At 32.1% G+C, this 18,477-nt stretch overlaps 1 protein-coding gene across 1 annotated transcript in view; it reads right to left on the bottom strand.

Annotated features, from left to right (window-relative positions):
- Window positions 1-622: 622 nt before the first annotated feature.
- The window catches only part of LOC308632775 (EH domain-binding protein 1-like), a gene marked incomplete at both ends in the record, with an annotated part of 81,262 nt that continues 63,407 nt past the window's right edge, over window positions 623-18,477 (bottom strand). The window contains one exon of the mRNA XM_081265141.1: window positions 623-762. Within this exon, the coding sequence (XP_081121267.1) occupies window positions 623-762 (140 nt within the window). The remainder of the gene's footprint in view (window positions 763-18,477) is intronic.

The raw sequence follows: 18,477 nt of genomic DNA, 5'->3' as shown, positions 1-18,477 counted from the left end.
CTTTATGACATATTAAATTCCTATGTGTATTTGCATTCTCCTTTGTAGAATTTGCCTGGCTTTCTTGCTTTTCCTGTTTACCAGCTCTCTGGGATATTTTTTATCATGTGTTTCATTTTTTTTAATTCATTATTCTTTCTTTTTAGACATTATCTATTATGTTCATTCGTGTTTTCCCTGTTAGATTAGTCTTCTTTTGATTTCTACCATCTCATCTAATTTCCATTTATGTTGTTCTTTTTTATTATGAAACATAAAACTCAACATTTCAACCATTTTTATGTGGATAACTCTATAGCATTAAGTAGATGCAAGATGTTGTTCATGCATTATCCACTATCCAAATCCCAAACTTGTCACCATCCCAAACAGAAAGCTATATCCATGATATAATTTTCCTTTCCCCTCTCAGGTTCTGTCCTATTTTGCATTGCTTGCATTGCATTATTAAGCATTCTGATATAATTCTTTGCTAAAGATGATAAATTTTGTTATCTTGTTGGCTGTTGATACACTACAAATTACCAAAGAAAACATTAAAAAAAAAAAAGCAAAAAGACAAAACTGACAGCTAAGTTCAGACAGAAGTCAAGATGTAGCAAGTCACAGTAAATATAGGCAATCAGAAGCAGAAAGAAAGGAGGAAAGCTCTTAGACCTTCAGAGGAACTGGCTGATTTAGCTGAAGGCATATTTGCTTGCTTTATGCAGTCATCTTGATCTTCATCTAAGCTGCTCAGAGCATTCAACTGGTTTACAATTTCTGTAAACAGAAGCCAGTCAAGACAAATGTAAGGTAAGGTCATTTAATTAAACAGCAGTAGAAGCATGCTGTTACTCAAAAAGACAGAGGAGATGTTTGGTTAATCAATAGAATACATTCAGAGATGTTATTTTGATGAACTATAACAGATATAATCAATTGAATGTTACATTGTACTCACATTTTAAAATACAAAGCATTTTATTGTTAAAATTTGTATTAGTAATATATTAACTATGTTAACAGACACAAAAATAAATAACCCAAGAGTTGACATTGACTTTCAGCAATCATATTTTTGTATTTGTAAAAACATTCTGCTCTAAACATATACATCAGAAACAAAAAATTTTAAACATCCTGATATTCACCATTTGCTTCAGATATTCTAAATTTAAACTTAAAGGTTTAAAGAATATATATATACATGAGTCATGTATATAATATGCAATCATTCTTGCTCTAGAATTGAAAAATCAGCACTAAAACAATAAAAGCAAGCAATAGTTACTGTTTCTACTCCTGTTTTGTAGAGAATTTGTTCTTTTAAGTCAATTCTAAGTATCTGATTTAAGAATTTTATAATTTAGTCAATAAGAGAACAAAAAGACAAAGATAGAGAACAAATTTAAATAAAACAATTCATTTTGTGTATAAAAATGTTTTAAATGAGTCATATATATTTTGAATAACTCTGACTATGTGAAACTATCATTCACTGGGTAAAAATTAGATAACTTGTAAACAAAAGAATAAATGCCTTAGTATTCTAGATAGCATACTTAGAATACATTAGTTAATCCTTGATGCTTCCAAAGTTAACTACTAGTATAGAAGTAACTTAGATATGAGGATAAACCAAACAGATCCAGATCATTCAGTGGGAAAGAAAGAAAACGATTAGAAATAGAAAACACTTGTAAATTTGACATTAACACTACGGTTCTCTAACATTGTAGATCTAAGTACACATGTTAAACTTTATTTGAACCAAATCAAAGAATATACGTTTGTAATATACTGCCTTCATGTATTCACTTGTTGAACAAATATTTATTTATCAGTTTGTGCCAAGCTTTCTGCTTGGAACATAAGGATGAAAAAAAAAAAAAAACCAAACATGCTATTATCCTCAAAGAATTTACATTCTATAAAGAGACAATATTGAAACAGACTTTAGTAAATGACTCCAAGACTATTAGACTGTCAGAAATATGTTCTAGATATTTAAGCAAAAATATATATAAAAGGTTGATAAATTTATTAATTTTTCCTGTCTGAATGAGAAAATGTATTTTGCATTAGTAAAAATGCTTCAGATAGTCATAGTAAAGCATGGAAAATAATTAAACCCAAATAAACTCTATCATTTGAAGAGTAGTAAAATCAGCTAAGGCCTGTCAGACTTTTGTTATGAATAAAAGTGTCTTCTTCCATTTTATTCTGCCAATATTTCTTAAACTCCACTTTGATTCAAGCTAACCTTAGCAAATTTCTCAGTAGGCAGAATTCACTCATAAAATAGATCTTCTACTTTCTACTATTAATCATTGTAATGACATAATTTTTAGAAAAATATAACAGAGTAGAGGACTAAGATTAAGTGATTACTAGTCTCATGACAGATTTTTTATTCATTATTGGTTATTTTTTAAATTTGCAAATGATTTATTTTTAACTTTGAAAACAAACAAAATATTAACAATAGCAGCTAGAAAGGAGTTTTAAAAGTAGAAATGAGTTTGCAGTTGTTAATTCTTACAAATAGCCTAAGAGATAATTATTAAAATCAAATAAATTAAGAGGTTTTTATTAAAAATATTATATGATATGCCTTGTGAAAATATTAGACCTTCTTTTCAGAATATCGATATTGTTTCATGCAGGCTTAGGTACAATGTCAGCATTCATTTAAATATTATCAAAATGAGTTCATATATATAAATACATGACCAGTGTAATTTCACATCATATAATAACCACAAGAATGGGAAGTTATACTTCATGTATATATTACATTTCAAAATACACTGTCATGAATATCTAAAAAGAACAAACAAATATTATCAAAATGGGCCAATCACATGGCTAAATTATTTACACTGTAATTTTTCTGAATGTTTTCAATATTTGCCCCTTCTCATCATGCTTTTAGTGATATCTAAACCAAGGATGACCACTTCCTCATTAAGAATCCCAAATAATAGTTTCTATTCTCTTCACTTGTGACATATTATTCTTTCTATCCTTATAGATTTGTCCTTAGCTTAGGTAAATCTTCACTTCATTACTAGAACTTTTGCTTCTAGAACTTTTGTTCATATTAACAAAATAAAAAAAGGTAATTTTGATTAGTTACATCAATTCCCTATATATGATATGCAAATAAATGCTAATCCAAATAATAAAAACACAACCTCCAAAGAAATACCATCTATCTATTTAGTAAACATTTATCAAATACCTATTATATGCCTGAGCTAGTTCCTGCTTTCATGGCTTTACAGTTCAGTGGGACAGACAAAACAACATGAAGTATATGACAAAATATTATGATGGAGATAGCATTAAAGGCTGTGTGATTTTTGGCTGCACTTGAGCTAACACAAGACAAAATATACAATATTCTTATTACTGAAATAATAAGAGAAAATGGAAAGCATTCCATAAGGACAAAAGGGAAACAAAGAGAATATAACATATTTGAAGAACTGCAGTTGTTTGGGCTTAAGATGCCAGGGATAGGGAATGCAATGAGATGAGGTGGGCAAGTGTCCTCTCATAAAGGTTATTAGGATGGAACTAAAAAATGTGAACTTTACTCTGAAAGCTTTGGGAATATATTGAAATATCAAATGTATATTTTAGAAGCATCATTTCAGCAGGAACATGGCAACAACATTTGAAAAATAATAGGACAGGAAGCAATACAAAGCATCACTTCTCCATGATAAGGCATTCAATAAGTATTTGTTCAAGAATAAATTAAGAAGATTTAATGGTTAACATGATATGGAGGATGAAGAAAGGAATTTAGGATAAGTGTCAGGTTGGATGACTATGTAGAAAGTAGTTTTAGCACAGTGATGTGTTCTACTCAGTCGGGGACAACCTGTGAAATTTTGTATGAAAATACTTCAACTGGCAGTTGCTACGTGGGTCTTAAACTATATAATTTTGTTATGTACTTCTCCTTTTAAAAAAGTGCTTTTCTGTGTATTTCAAATTTCCTACAGTTAGTATGTTTTACTTTTATAATTAGAAAATATTAAAAACTCAAAAAAGAAAATTTATAACAAAAATTTATTACTGGAATTTTTTAAAAACGGGAAACCTTCCCATAAACATACTCCCTAACCATATTTATATGTAATACTTTGTTACTTATTAAAGCCTTGCTTCACTAAAAATTTACACACTTGGAAAATGCTAATAATGCTATAAAATAAATAGCACAAACAAATTTCTATTTCACTACTGCTCAAGTGGAGCAATGAACCCACAGAGCAGAACATTTATTGTAACAGTGTGTCAGTCTGTACTTGCTTCCCATTGGTGAGAATAAAAAAGGAAACCAAATTAGGGGCAGGCAATCGAAGCACTGGGTCAAGTAATTTGAGACTCTTTTTACTGTTAGAAAAGCAAAGGAAGATAGAAATTGACCAACAGAGATTATCACATTGAACAAAAAGGGGATGGGGGTGGGAGGTGGAATGAAGAGTAGGTAGCTTTTTTCCTTTTAAGAAAGTGGGTAGGTTGAGTAAAAGTTAAAAGTTAAACTGTTTAGAGCTAGAACATACCTGCAAATCTTGCCACATCCTCATTCTTCTCTAAAATGTAACTAAATTTAGTAGAGGTAAAATCTCATTTTAAGACAGTCTAAACTAGTAACATTTCAATTTACTGGCAAGGATCAAGGTCAGTACATGTCACTTTCCTTACAGGCTTAAGCCCATAAATATTTGATTTGTGTATACAGCTAACAGGTTTCCATCTCATAGCAAATCATAAAGGAGAAGAGAGGGGCTGCTTCAGATAGGCAAGTGGACACCAAGTGTTCTCTCTCCCTCCATCTTCAACCTCTCCAATTGTTCCTTCCCAAGGGCTTATTAATATGATCAAGTTGGTAACTACCCACCAAAGTCCCTCAATCTTTTTCCTCTGTTTGACCAATCTCTCTTAAGCTTATATAAGAAAGCATCTTAAAAACATAGTAGTCTATAATTTCTCACCTACCATTAATCTTTCAGCTCACTGCAATCTGCTTTTTTGTTGATGGTGGGGTTTTTTTTTGTTGTTGTTTTTGGTACTGGGGATTAAACTCAGGAGCACTTGGCCACCGAGACACATTCCCAGCCCCATTTTGTAGTTTTTATTTAGAGACAGGGTCTCACTGAGTTGTTTAGCTCCTCACTTTTTGCTGGCTTTGAACTTGCAATCCTCCTATTTTAGCCTTCAGAGCCACTGGGATTATAGGCATGTGCCACTGTGCCCAGCACTGAAATCTGCTTTTATCCCCAACTTTACTATTCTCCTAACTGAAGCAGTTCTAAAAGAGTACTTTTAAGAGTTGTGGAATGTGCCCATACTACCAGCAACTTGGGAGGCTGAGGCAGGAGTATCACAAGTTCACAACAGCCTCAGCAACTTAGTGAATCCTAAGCAACTTAGCAAGACCCTGTCTCAAAATAAAAAATAAAATAGAGTTAGGGATGTGGTTCAGTGGTAAAGTGCCTGAGCATTCAATCCCCAGTATGGGGCGGGGGGAAGAGTACTTTTAGAAGGTCAACAATGTCTATTCTAAATGGCAATAATTCTAGATAATTTTTAGTTCTTATCATATTTTGTTTCTGAGTGAATAAAAATAATTAACCATTCCCTCCTTGAAATTCCTCTGCCCCACCCAGGACATTAGTATCTCCTTCTTCTATCTTGGCCTCTTTTATAATAAATACTCTTCTCTTTGCCTCTTAGGTATTGTTATTTCCCAGGATCATCTCATGATAGGTTTCATCCTTTTTTCCCCCCTCAATCTTTTCTTATTGGAAGGATCAATCTATTCTCTTGCTTTAACCCCACACAAAAGTAGAGATAATTCTTATATAGGTCTAAATACTAGGCTTGAATTTCTACTTCCTCATGGGCATCTTCACATAACAATCCTAGACAATCCCTTTATATACTGAACATTAAAAAATTCAGTAACTATGTATCTATGTAATGTTCACATTGCATATCTTTTTAAAAAATAATTAATTAATTTAATTAGGTATATATGACAGCAGAATGCATTTTGATTCATTGTACACAATTGCAGCACAACTTTTCATTTCTCTGATTGTACATTTCTCTTTTAACTAATTTCTCTTTGGGCCAATTCTTTTTTTCCCTATTATTATTATTATTATTATTATTTTAAATACATGACAACAAAGGAATTCATTAAAATTCTTATTATACATATAGAGCACAATTTCACCTTGTATTTCTAAAAACTAGTAGTTTTTATCATATATCTAGTACTTAATGTATGTTGTAAATGAATACGTGAATAAACTGAGTTACAATACTTAACATCATGGTTTTGAGGGCAGAAAGACAGAAGATATTTATTTATTTATAGTAACAGATGTTTTTATTTATGTATTTATCTCTGCGCCTACATATGTGTATATGTATCTATTTATAATATTTTATTTAACTCTAGAAATGTTATGGTTTAAGCCATCACTCCCAAATATGGTGGTTTAAAATAAATTTTTGTCTTTGACAGTTCTATGAGTTGCCTGGACTTAGATGGGTAGTTCATTGAAGTTAGGTGGTGGCTGTAAAGCTTGACAGGGCTAAAGATCTAAAATTATATCTTCACTTACATGTTTGGTATTTCAGTTGGGAAGACTAGAAAAACAGGTGTAGGCATTCTTTTCTAAGTTAAATGTCCACATGACTAGTTTGGGGGTCTTTTTAGCACATTTGTCTCAGGGTAGGTAGGTTTTTTACATGGCAGCTAGTTTCTCCTAGAGTATGTATTATAAGAGGCCCAGGCAGAAGCTATAAGGCATCTATAACCTAGCTTTAGAAGTCATACAAAGTCATTTTTACAATATTCTATTCATAGATTTACAGGGCTAGCTCAGAGACAAGGGAGGAGACTACAAAGGAGCATGAATATTGGGAGGAATGGTTCATTAGTAGATAATCTTTGGAGACTAGCTATACTAAACAGTAGATCAATAAAACAGAAAGTTGGATATCATTTTTTTACTAATCTATATACTATAATTTTTACATGTTATCCTCTAGTATTTTACTTATACATACATGGAAAAGGTATAAACCAAAATGTACAATTCAATGAATTTTTGACAAATGTGACCCAAGATTCAGAACATTTACTCATCTCCCAATATTTTCTCATGCCTTTTTTTGGGGGGGATGGGTGTCAATCCTCAGCCCCAAAGGCTATCATTGTTCTATCTTTTTCAGATATCATTACTTTTGCCTTTTCTCGAACATGGTATAAATGGAATTATATAGTATACACTATATATTCTTTTATGTAAGTCCTCTTTCACTTAGCATAATTGTTTTGAGAAACACTATGTTGTTGAGCATATCAATATAGTTTTTTTTTAGAAACACATGACAGTAGAATGTATTTGAACATAGTATACATTATTCTAATTAGGATCCCATTCTTGTGGTCGTACATGAGTTTCACTAGTCATGTATTCATATATGAACAAAGGAAAGTTATGTCTGATTCATTCTACTGTCTTTCCTATTCCCATCCCTACCCCTTTCTTTCATTCCCCTTTGTATAATACACTAAACTTCTATACTTCCCTTCCCTCCCTTTCTGTGTTAACCAAAGGCTGAAGGTTGTCCATATAGTTTTTTTTTAATTGTAGAATATTCCACACATGAATAAACTTTAGCTTGTTTAGCCATTCTCCTGTTGATGTATACCTGATGTTCCTATTTGGGATACTATGAATAAAATTGCTATAAATGCCTTTTTGCAAATCTTAGTGTGGATACAGTTTTCATTTCATTTGGATAAATATCAAAGAGTAGAATTGATGGATCAAGAGGGAAGTATATAGCTAGTGTTGAAATAAATTCCAAAGTGATTGTACTATTATACTTAATGAATAATGAATGAGAATTTCAGTTGGTCTATATCCTTGCTAACATTTAGTATTGTTGGTCTCATAAATTTTAACTATTCTTGTGGGTGTGAAGTTGTATCTCATTGTGATTTTCATTTGTTTCCCTAATGACAAGTGATGCTGAGAACTTTTTCATGTGTTTATTGGCTAGTGGTATATTTTTGTTCATGAACCATATGTTCAAATCTTTGCCCATTTAAAAAAGAATAGTCTTTTTTTGTATTTTTATTATTGAGTTCTAGGGGTTTAAAAAAATCTATTCAGGCTGGGGTTATGGCTCAGTGGTAGAGCACTTGCCTTGCACTGTGTGTGATCCTCAGCACCACATAAAAGTAAATAAAATTAAGGCATTGTGTCCATCTACAACTAAAAAAATTTTTTAAAAATCTATTCTCAGAAATAAGACCTGTGTCATATATATACTTTGTTACTATTTTTGTTTTCTAGTCTGTGCTTTACTCATATATTTTCTTAATGTTCTATTTTGATGAGTGTAAGTTTTAAATTTTGATGAAGTCTAATTTGCCAAATTTTAATCTCATACTTATTACGGATGTATCCCCATAAACCATTGTAAATTGAAAATAATTTTAACACATCTAACTTACCAAATACCATAGTTAAGCAACACACTATTGTAGATTATCAGCTATTTTCCCTCAAGATAACATAGCTAACTGGAAACTACAACTCTCAGTAGTTGGCTTATTGAGTGCCTGATCTGTTCATTTATTTATCTGTTCTATGCCAATACTATGGTATCTTGATTGTAGATTTATAGTAAATCTTAATGTATAATTTGGGTTGTTGTTTTTTTACCCCAGGCTTGTGTGTGTGTGTTTTTGTTTTGTTTTATTTTGTTTTGATTTTTGGTTATTCAGATCCTTTGTATCCCTAAGTATATTTTAGAATCAGCTTTTCAGTGTATACACAAACACAAACAAAACAAAACAAAACAACAACAACAACAAAAACTCTGCTAGGATTACAATTGGCATCAAGTTAAATTTATATACAGATTTGGTGAGAAGTGACATATTAAGAGTCTTCTAATCTATGAATATGGAATATCTCTGCATTTATTAAGATCTTCTTTAATTATTCAGTAATATATTACACTTTTCTGTTAGAGGTTTTTCATATCCTTTGTTAATCTATTTCTAAGTAGTCTTTTTTTAAACTGCTACTGTAAATGGAATTATTTTATTAATTTCATTTTCCAAATATTTGTTGTTCATATGTAGAAATACAGTAGATTTTTCTACACTGATTGTTCATCATGCTCTTTTGCTAGGATTTCTAATATAATGTTGAACAGAAGTAATGAGAGTAAACATTCTTGTCTTGTTCCCAGTTTTTAGGGGAAATGTGTTCAGTTCTAACTTCTTTAGAGCTCTAACTTCCATTCTAGCCCTGTTAGGTTCTCAATATCAGCAAAATTCTCCCAGAGAATTGGAGGTGGGAGGAAGTTAGATAATGTACAGTTGTTATTTGTTAGTATTTAAATAAAATAGCATTAGAGTTTAAGATTAACACATAAAGTAGGATAAATTTCTAATCTGTGATTTCTGCTACTTTTATTATTCGTGGCACATTTGAATTCTAAACACTGTGAAGAAATATTCCTGCTATCTTTGGTCTCTCATCCTGAGGTTTCAATATCCTTTTAAAAAAGGTAGCTGTTAAACTTCTTAGCTCAAGGGATCAGAACTTCCCCACCACCTCTCTGTTTCTTTCCTTACTTCTCAATGTTAATGTCTAAATAATATGCAATTTTCTAAAAATTCCTATTATCTATGTAGACCTCCTAGATAGGTGCTCATTAAAAGAAAATTATCGAGTTCACAGAAATTGTATAGTTTTGTTTATGAGTGTCCTGGATACTGGAGGGTAGATACCCAAGTAATGGATGTATTCACTGACCACAGCTTCATGTTTATTCTAAGGAATCTTCTAATCAAAATTAGGAGACTCACTTATCCCCATTCATAGCACTCGGAAACAAGACATTTAATCTAAGATGCCTGAGTCATACCATCATCAACTCTAGTTCTTCAGATATGTAACTGGTATCTTTTCTACTCACATCTGTGCTGTTAGATTTTGTTCCCTGAAAGTAGCCAATATGTCACTCTCCCTTCCTTCTCCCAAATTAACTTTATCAACTATGGGAAAGGATTAGGAAACACCAAGCAACCTTGTGTTATAGTAAAAATGAATACTGACTGGCAAATTGCATTATAATTGGATAATAGGACTCTGAATGGACTACATATCTGGTGGAAGGCCATAGCTTTGAGCTTCTCTGAATGTGGAGACTCATCTAACTGGGCATGTCCTTTCCATGGACTTTGGAAATTATATCTAGGAAACTATAACAAAAGACATCAGCTCTTGTGCAGCATGGGATTTCAAACTAAGGCAATCCTTGCTCTTAACTATGTGGATCTTGTCTCTCTATACCCAAATTCTCATTTGGTAGTATAGTACAAAGAATAGCACCTAGACTGTTAAGGACTCACTCTGGTTAATTAAAAAAAAAAAGTATATCCTGTGTCTTACGCAATATTCTTTGAAGTAAATCTAATACTAACTAAGTTTAGCCTGCATGGGTCATGTAAGTGTGAATATCTGATTGAATTTGATTAGGCACTCATGGTGACCTTTGCAATAAGCAAAAAATACCAGTGTTCTTTCTGGTGTCTCCTAATTTCTGAGTGTCCCCAATAATGCTTGCTATAAACTGTTTCCATTGAACCTGATTTTTTTGAGGTATATTAAAGAGGACCTTGCCATTTATGCAGGAGTCTTTTTTACCTCTGTTGGTGTGTATTCAGAAATTCAACATAGGGACTGGGGATGTTGCTCAGTGGTAAATCACTTGCCTAGAATGCAGGAGGGAATAGGTTTGATCCCCAGAGCACAAAAACACAACAAAACAAATAAAAAAACCAAAGTGAAAAACAAATGTCAAAAAAGAAATACAAGAATAATTCCAAAGATGGGCATACTGCCAAATATTAATTCAAGCATACTAAGATGCCATATAGATGGAAGCTTATTATGTGCAATCATATATAATTTCTACTCTTGGCTGCAGCAAACTTTCCATTAAAAGGCTTTGTTTTTTCTAAGTCCAAGGTCTATTTCTCTTGGTACATTTCAAGGATTTTTCCAATTCAACTGTAACTAAAAATTCTCCTGCCCATTCACTGGTGTTACATCTCTATAGAATGTATCAATATATGTAACATCAATAAAAAATTCCTGAGAAGTAGTCTCAAAATATGTTTCTAGTTAAGAAAGTCTGTTTCAGACAGAACAGGGAAGGGACTTTTGATCAGTCCAAATATAGATACTTTGGATTTACTTTCACCTTCCAGCAAAGACTGTAATTTTAGACATTATTTTATTAATTATTGCCGATTTAATAGCAACTTTACATAAGAAATTACTAGATAAATGAATAGCCTCTATGTGTAAATCTAAGATATACAGAAAATAATTGCTAGCAATCTATTCCTTCAAGAAGAGGTTTCGGGGCTGGAGTTGTGGCTCAGAGAGCGTTTGCGTAGCATCTGTGAGGTACCAAGTTTGATCTCAGCACCACAAGAAAATAAACAAATAAAGGTATCGTGTCCACCTACAACTAAAAAAAAAATTTTTTTTAAAGAGGAGATTTCATGTTCAGTTGGAGAAATAATACAGCCAGTATAATTTTTATCAATATAATGCAATAATATTTTATACATTTATATTTCTTAAGGTATAATAGGGAAAAATCTAGCATACTCATCCCTTCATCCATAAAAATTATGTTGATAACTATTTCAAAGCTAGTAAAAAGAGTGAATATAAGCTGTGTTTAAGTTTTCCGATTTTAGCTGTTAAGTATAAATACCCACCATACTTTACTTGTACTGTTTTTATGAAATACATTTTGTTTACTCTTGAATATGAATAGTACTATAGTTAAATTTTAGTGTCCTTTTTTTTATTATCCTAAATCTACCTTACTCAAACATTTAAAAAGTGAAGAGGCTGGTGAAATAAAATTATATGTGCTAAAAAAAATGCAACTAAAGAAGCCAGTTATTTAAGTCACTATTCCCTGCAAATGTAACGTAAAATGCTGAGAAGAAAATGTAATATCAAAGCAAAAAAATATGGTACGATGTGGACATACTGACTTAGAACATGTATCTAGTCACCCATGGTCCCTATCTACCCCTTCCATTCACATTTTACATTTATTACTTTTGGAAAACTAGTCTTAAATTATTTAGCTTTTAATTATGTGTATTGTCCAGAACATGTTTCTTCCATAAAATAGAAACCTTACCTTGTAAAAGGCAGTATATGTTTACAGGTCAATGGAACAGGATTATAAGCCAGAGTGGTCAAAAATGGTCTACAATAGGAGAAGGGAGGACCTAATGATTTGCTATGGTCTTTTAGTTAACACATATTCAATTTTTAATATGTTCCAGAAAATGCGCTAGAAGTTAGAAATGAAAAAATAATTAGAAACTCTACCTTGAGAGTTTCTATTTTATAAGACACAGGGGAAAAATGAAAATAATAGTAACACAAATCAGTAGCATTCTAAAGGAATCTTGAATAATCACAAGTTGAATTAAAATAATTTCTTCAATTAGGGTAAGAGAATTTTAAACAGTCTAAAAAAAGTTAAGTCTCAGTCTCTTGAATCACTGGGATTACAGGCATGAACTACCATGTCCAGTGAATTTTAGAAAATTTAAGGCATATGTCCCATACTTAAGCAATGAGGGTTTAACCATAAAAGCAAAATATTACTAATGCTTTCACTGAATCTATATATAGCTTAAAAAACCCTTTATTTTCCTTTCAATACTAGTATAGAACTTATAAAATATTATTATATTTTCTTCTATTGCTGTTATCAAAAGAGCATACCCTGCTCCAAACATGATCATATTAATATTCTATCAGAGTGATAAAAACTCATGCTATAGGAAAAGGCCTGTATTTGCAAATATAGAGTAGTATTATAAAGATGGAATAGTCAAGATTATCAGGAAATGGGTATGAAAAGCATCTCCAAGTTATACAGCAACAGAATTAAACTTTGAAAGATAGGTATGTTATGCTTTGAATACCCCCAAATTCATATGTTGGAACTTAATCACCAGGGTGATGGGTATTAAGAGATGTGGCCTTTGGAAGGAGATTAGATCATATGAAAAGTCTAATCTAATGCTAAATCCAACAAATAGAACATACATGTAAAATAGATATTTATGGAAAATTTACAAAAAATTACATTATGCAAACAGACTACAATAAAAAAACAAACTGAAAACTGTTCTAAAAATTGGGATAAAGGGACTTGAGGGAATAAGTTTGAATCTCTTATTATTTGCTCTCCTGGCATGCCATCTATTAGAAACTGATCCCTCATTAGATATTAAATCTACTAACTCCTTGATCTTGAAATTCCTAGCCTCCCTCCATAACTGTCATCAACAAGTTTCTGTTGTTTGTAAATTACCTAGTGTGAAATCCGTAAATGGACTAAGACAAGGTAGGTGAAAGGTCATTGGTGGTGACAGGGGAAGGACACTCATTTATCCTTCTGAAAATATTCAAACAAATCAAAACTCTTTAAAAGATTTTAAACAAACAGCTCAAATATGGGAAATGGCATTTAAAAATTGCTGAGATCATTATAAAATACAATGCAACTGTTAGCATTTATTTTTGGGAAAAACAATACAATATTACTGAAATAAATATAATAGTAGCCAAAAGTTTTCACAGAAAGAAGGGAATCATATCGCAACTTTCATCATTTAGGAGGATAGTCAAAAAGAAGAACATCTCATACTTCCTAAGAGAATCATACATCAACAAGTCATAACAATTGTAAATATTTATACCCCACATACAATGGAGCATCTACATACCTCAAACAAACCCTTCTCAATTTCAAGAATCAAAAAGACCACAACACACTAATACTGGGTGACTTTAACACACCTCTCTCACCACTGGATACATTCTCAAAACAAAAATTAAATAGAGAAGCTACAGAACTAAAAATATAATAACTTAGGCTTAACAGACATATACAGAATATTTCATCCCTCTATGACTGAATACAATTTCTTCACAGCAACACATGGATCCTTCTCTAAAATAGACCATATCTTAGACCACAAAGCAACTCTTAGCAAATACAAAAAAGTAGAGATAATACCTTGCATTCTATTAGATCATAATGGAATGATATTAGAAATCAACAATAAAATAAAATATAGAAACTAGTCTAACACCTGGAGACTAAGTAACATGCTACTGAAACCAATGGATAGCAGAAGAAATCAGGGATGAAACAAAATAATACTTAGAGGTAAATGAGAATAGCGATACAACATATCAAAATCTCTGAAACACAGAGAAGGCAGTTCTAAGAGTAAAGTTCCTTGCATTGAGTGCACTCCTTAAAAGAACAGAAAGTCACCAAATAAATACCCTAACATTATATCTCAGAGCCCTAGAAAAATAACAAATCAATACTTAAAGCAGAAGACAGAAAATATTTAAAATCAGAGCTGAAATCAATAAAATTGAAACAAAAAATAATAACTCAAAAAAGTCACTTGAATCAATCTGTGAAATATGGTATATTAAGAACTATGTAATGTTTTGAACAACCAACAATAAAATATTATAAAAAAAAAGTCGATGAAACAAAAAGTTGGTTCTTTGGAAAAATAAATAAAATTGATAAATCCTTAGCTAAGCTAACGGGGGGAAGGGGTGGAATCCTCAAATTGCTAAAATTTGTGATGAAAAGGAAATATCACAATGGACACTACTGAAATACGATAATCAGAAACTATTTTGAAATTTATACTATAATAAAATAGAAAACCTTGAAGACATTGACAAATTTCTAGAGATGTATAACCTGCCCAAATTGAAACAGGAGGACAGAAAATTTATTGGTTGTTCAAAACATTACATAGCTCATGACATATCATCTTTCATACATTTGATTCAAGTGGGTTATGAACTCCCATTTTTAGCCCAAATACAAGTTGCAGAATCACATCGGTTACACACCCACATTTTTACATAATGCCATATTAGTGACTGTTGTATTCTGCTACCTTTCCTATCCCCTACTATCCCCCACTCCTCTTCCCTCCCATCTTCCCTCTCTACCTCCCCATCAGCTGTTGTTCAATTCTCTCCCTTGTTTTTTTTCCCCCTTTCCCCTCACCATCTCTTATATGTAATTCTGTGTAACAATGAGGGTCTCCTTCCATTTTCATACGGTTTCCCTTCTCTCTCCCTTTCCCTCCCACCACTCGTCTCTGTTTAATGTTAGTCTTTTCCTCATGCTCTTCCTCCCTGCTCTGTTCTTAGTTGCTCTCCTTATATCAAAGAAGACATAAACAGATCAATTTCAAGCAATGAAATGGAAGACACCAACAAAAGCCTACTAACGGGCTGGGGATATGGCTCAAGTGGTAGCGCACTCGCCTAGCATGCGTGAGGCACTGGATTTGATTCTGGGCACCACATAAAAAAACAAAAACCAAAAAAACAAAAAAAAAATACCAAAATAAAGGTATTGTGTCTACCTAAAAAAACCTAAGAAATAAAAATAAATAAATAAAAGCCTACAAACATGCGGATGGGGTGGTAGCTCAGTGGCAAAGCGCTTGTCTAGCATGTGTGAGGTACTGGGTTCAATCCTTAGCACCACATAAAAATAAATAAAGGCATGCTGTCCATCTACAACCACACACACAAAAAGTAAATAAATAAAAATAAAATAAAAAGCTTACTAACAAAGAAAAGTCCAAGACCAGATGGATTCTCAGCTGAGTTCTACTGGACATTCAAGGAAGAACAAACATCAATCTTTCTCAAATTATTCCATGAATGAGAAGAGGAGGGAACCCTTCCAAACTCATTCTATGAACTCAGTATCACCCCGATACCAAAACCAGACAAAGACACACCAAAGAAGGAAAACAAAACTTCAGAACAATATCCCTGATGATCATAGATGCAAAAATTCTTAATAAAATACTGGCAAATTACATACAAAAACATATTAAAAAATAGTGCACCATGACCAAGTAGGCTTCATCCCAGAAATTCAAGGTTGGTTCAACATATGGAAATCAATAAACATAATTCATCCCATCAATAGATTTAAAGACTAGATTATCTCAATAAATACAGAAAAAAGCATTTGAGAAAATACAGCATCCATTCATGTTCAAAACACCAGAAAAACTAAGGATAGTAGGAATATACCTCAACATTGTAAAAACTGTATATGCTAAACCCAAGGCTAACATAATTCTAAATTGAGAAAAATTGAGAACATTCTCTCTAAAAACTGAAACATGCCCTTTTTCACCACTTCTATTCAACTTAGTCCTTGAAACTCTAGCCAGAAGAAATTAAAGAAATACTAATTGAAAAGGAGAACTCAAAACTATCCTTATTTTCTGATGACATGATTCTATATTTAGAAGACCCAAAAAACTCCACCAGAAAACTTCTAGAACTCATAAATGAATTCAGTAAAGTAGCAGGATATAAAATTAACACCCACAAATCAACTGCATTCCTATACAACAGTGAGGAATCAATAGAAAGAGAAATTAAAAAAACTATCCCATTCACAATAGCCTTGGGAAAAAAAATTGAGACTCAATCTAAAAAAAGATGTAAAGACTTCTAAAATGAAAACTACAGAACATTAAAGTAAGAAATCGAAGAACTTTGAAGATGAATCCATATTCCTGGATAGGCAGAATTAATATTGTCAAAATGACCATACTAACAAAAGTGGTGTACATATTTAATGCAATTCCTATTAATATTCCAATGACATTCTTCATAGAAATAGAAAAGACAGTCATAAAATTCATTTAGAAAAATAAGAGGCCCAGAATACCCAAAGCAATCCCTAGTGAGAAAAATGAAATGGAGGCATCACAATACCAGACATGAAATTATACTACAGAGAGAAACAAAAATGAACAACTTGGTAAAAAACAAACAAACAACAAAATTGAATGGTATTTGCACCAAAACAGACATGAAGACCAATAGTACAGAATAGAAGACACAGAGATAAACCCACATAAATACTGTTATGTCATACTAGACAAAGGTGCCATAAACATACATTGGAGAAAGGAAAGCCTCTCTTCAGCAAATGGTGCTGGGGAGACTAGAAATCCACATGCAGCAAAATGTATTTATACCCCTATCTCTCACCTTGCACAAAACTCAACTCAAAAGTAGACCAAGGACCTGGGCATTACCCTATGCTTACTAGAAGAAAAAATATGCCCAAATAATCCATGATGTTGGCTCTGGAACCAAATTTCTCAACAAGACTCCTAAAGCACAAGAAGTAAAATCAAGAATTAATAAATGGGATGGTATAAAACTAAAAAGTTTCTTCACAGCAAAGAAAATAATGAAGAATGTGAAGAAAGAGCCTACAGAATAAAAGAAAATCTTTGCCACATGTACCTCAGATAGAGCGTTAATCTCCAGAATATATAAAGAACTCAAAAAACTTAACACTAATAATAATAATAATAATAACAACTCAATAAATGGGAAAAGAACTGAACGAACACTTCACAAAAGAAGAAATACAATCAATTAACAAACATAAAAAATGTTCAACATCTCTAGCAATTAGAGAAATGCAAATCAAAACTATACTGAGATTCTCACTCTAGTCAGAATGGCAATTATCAAGAACACAAGTAATAATAAATGATGGCAATGATGTGGGAGAAAAGGTACACTCATACATTGCTGGTGGGACTGTAAATTGGTGTAACCACTCTGGAAAGCAGTATGGAGATTCCTCAGAAAACCTGGAATGGAACCATATTTGACCCAGTTATCCCACTCCTTGATATGTACCCCAAAAACTTAAAATCAGCATACTACTGGGGCTAGGGTTGTAGCTCAGTGGAAGAGTGCTTGCCTTGCATGTATTAGGCACCGAGTTTGATCCTCAGCACCACATAAAACATAAATAACAAAATAAATACATTATGTCTATCTACAACTAATTTTTTTAAAAAAATCAGCATTTTTTAAAAAAACCTAGGCCCCATCAATAGATGAATGGATAAAGAAATTTTTATATACACAATAGAATATTACTCAGCCATAAAGAAGAATAAAATTATGGCATTTGCTGGTAAATGAACTGGAGATTATCATGCTAAGTGAAATAAGCCAATCCCACCAAAACCAAAAGCCAAACATTCTCTCTGATATGTGATGCTAACACACAATAAGACAGGGTAAGGGGAAGAAAAGAATAGAAGTTCATAGGATTAGACAAATGGGAATGAAGGGAAAGGAAGGGAGATGCAAATAGGAAAGACAGTAGAATGAATCAGACATAAGTTTCCTGTGTTTATATATAAATACAAGACCAGTGTAACTCAACATTGTGTACAACCACAAGAATGGGAAATTATACTCCAGGTATAAT

Source organism: Spermophilus citellus (assembly GCF_964194105.1).
Source record: "Spermophilus citellus genome assembly, chromosome: 13".
Classification (NCBI taxonomy): Eukaryota; Metazoa; Chordata; class Mammalia; order Rodentia; family Sciuridae; genus Spermophilus; species Spermophilus citellus.
This window is presented reverse-complemented; position numbering and strand designations above follow the sequence as displayed.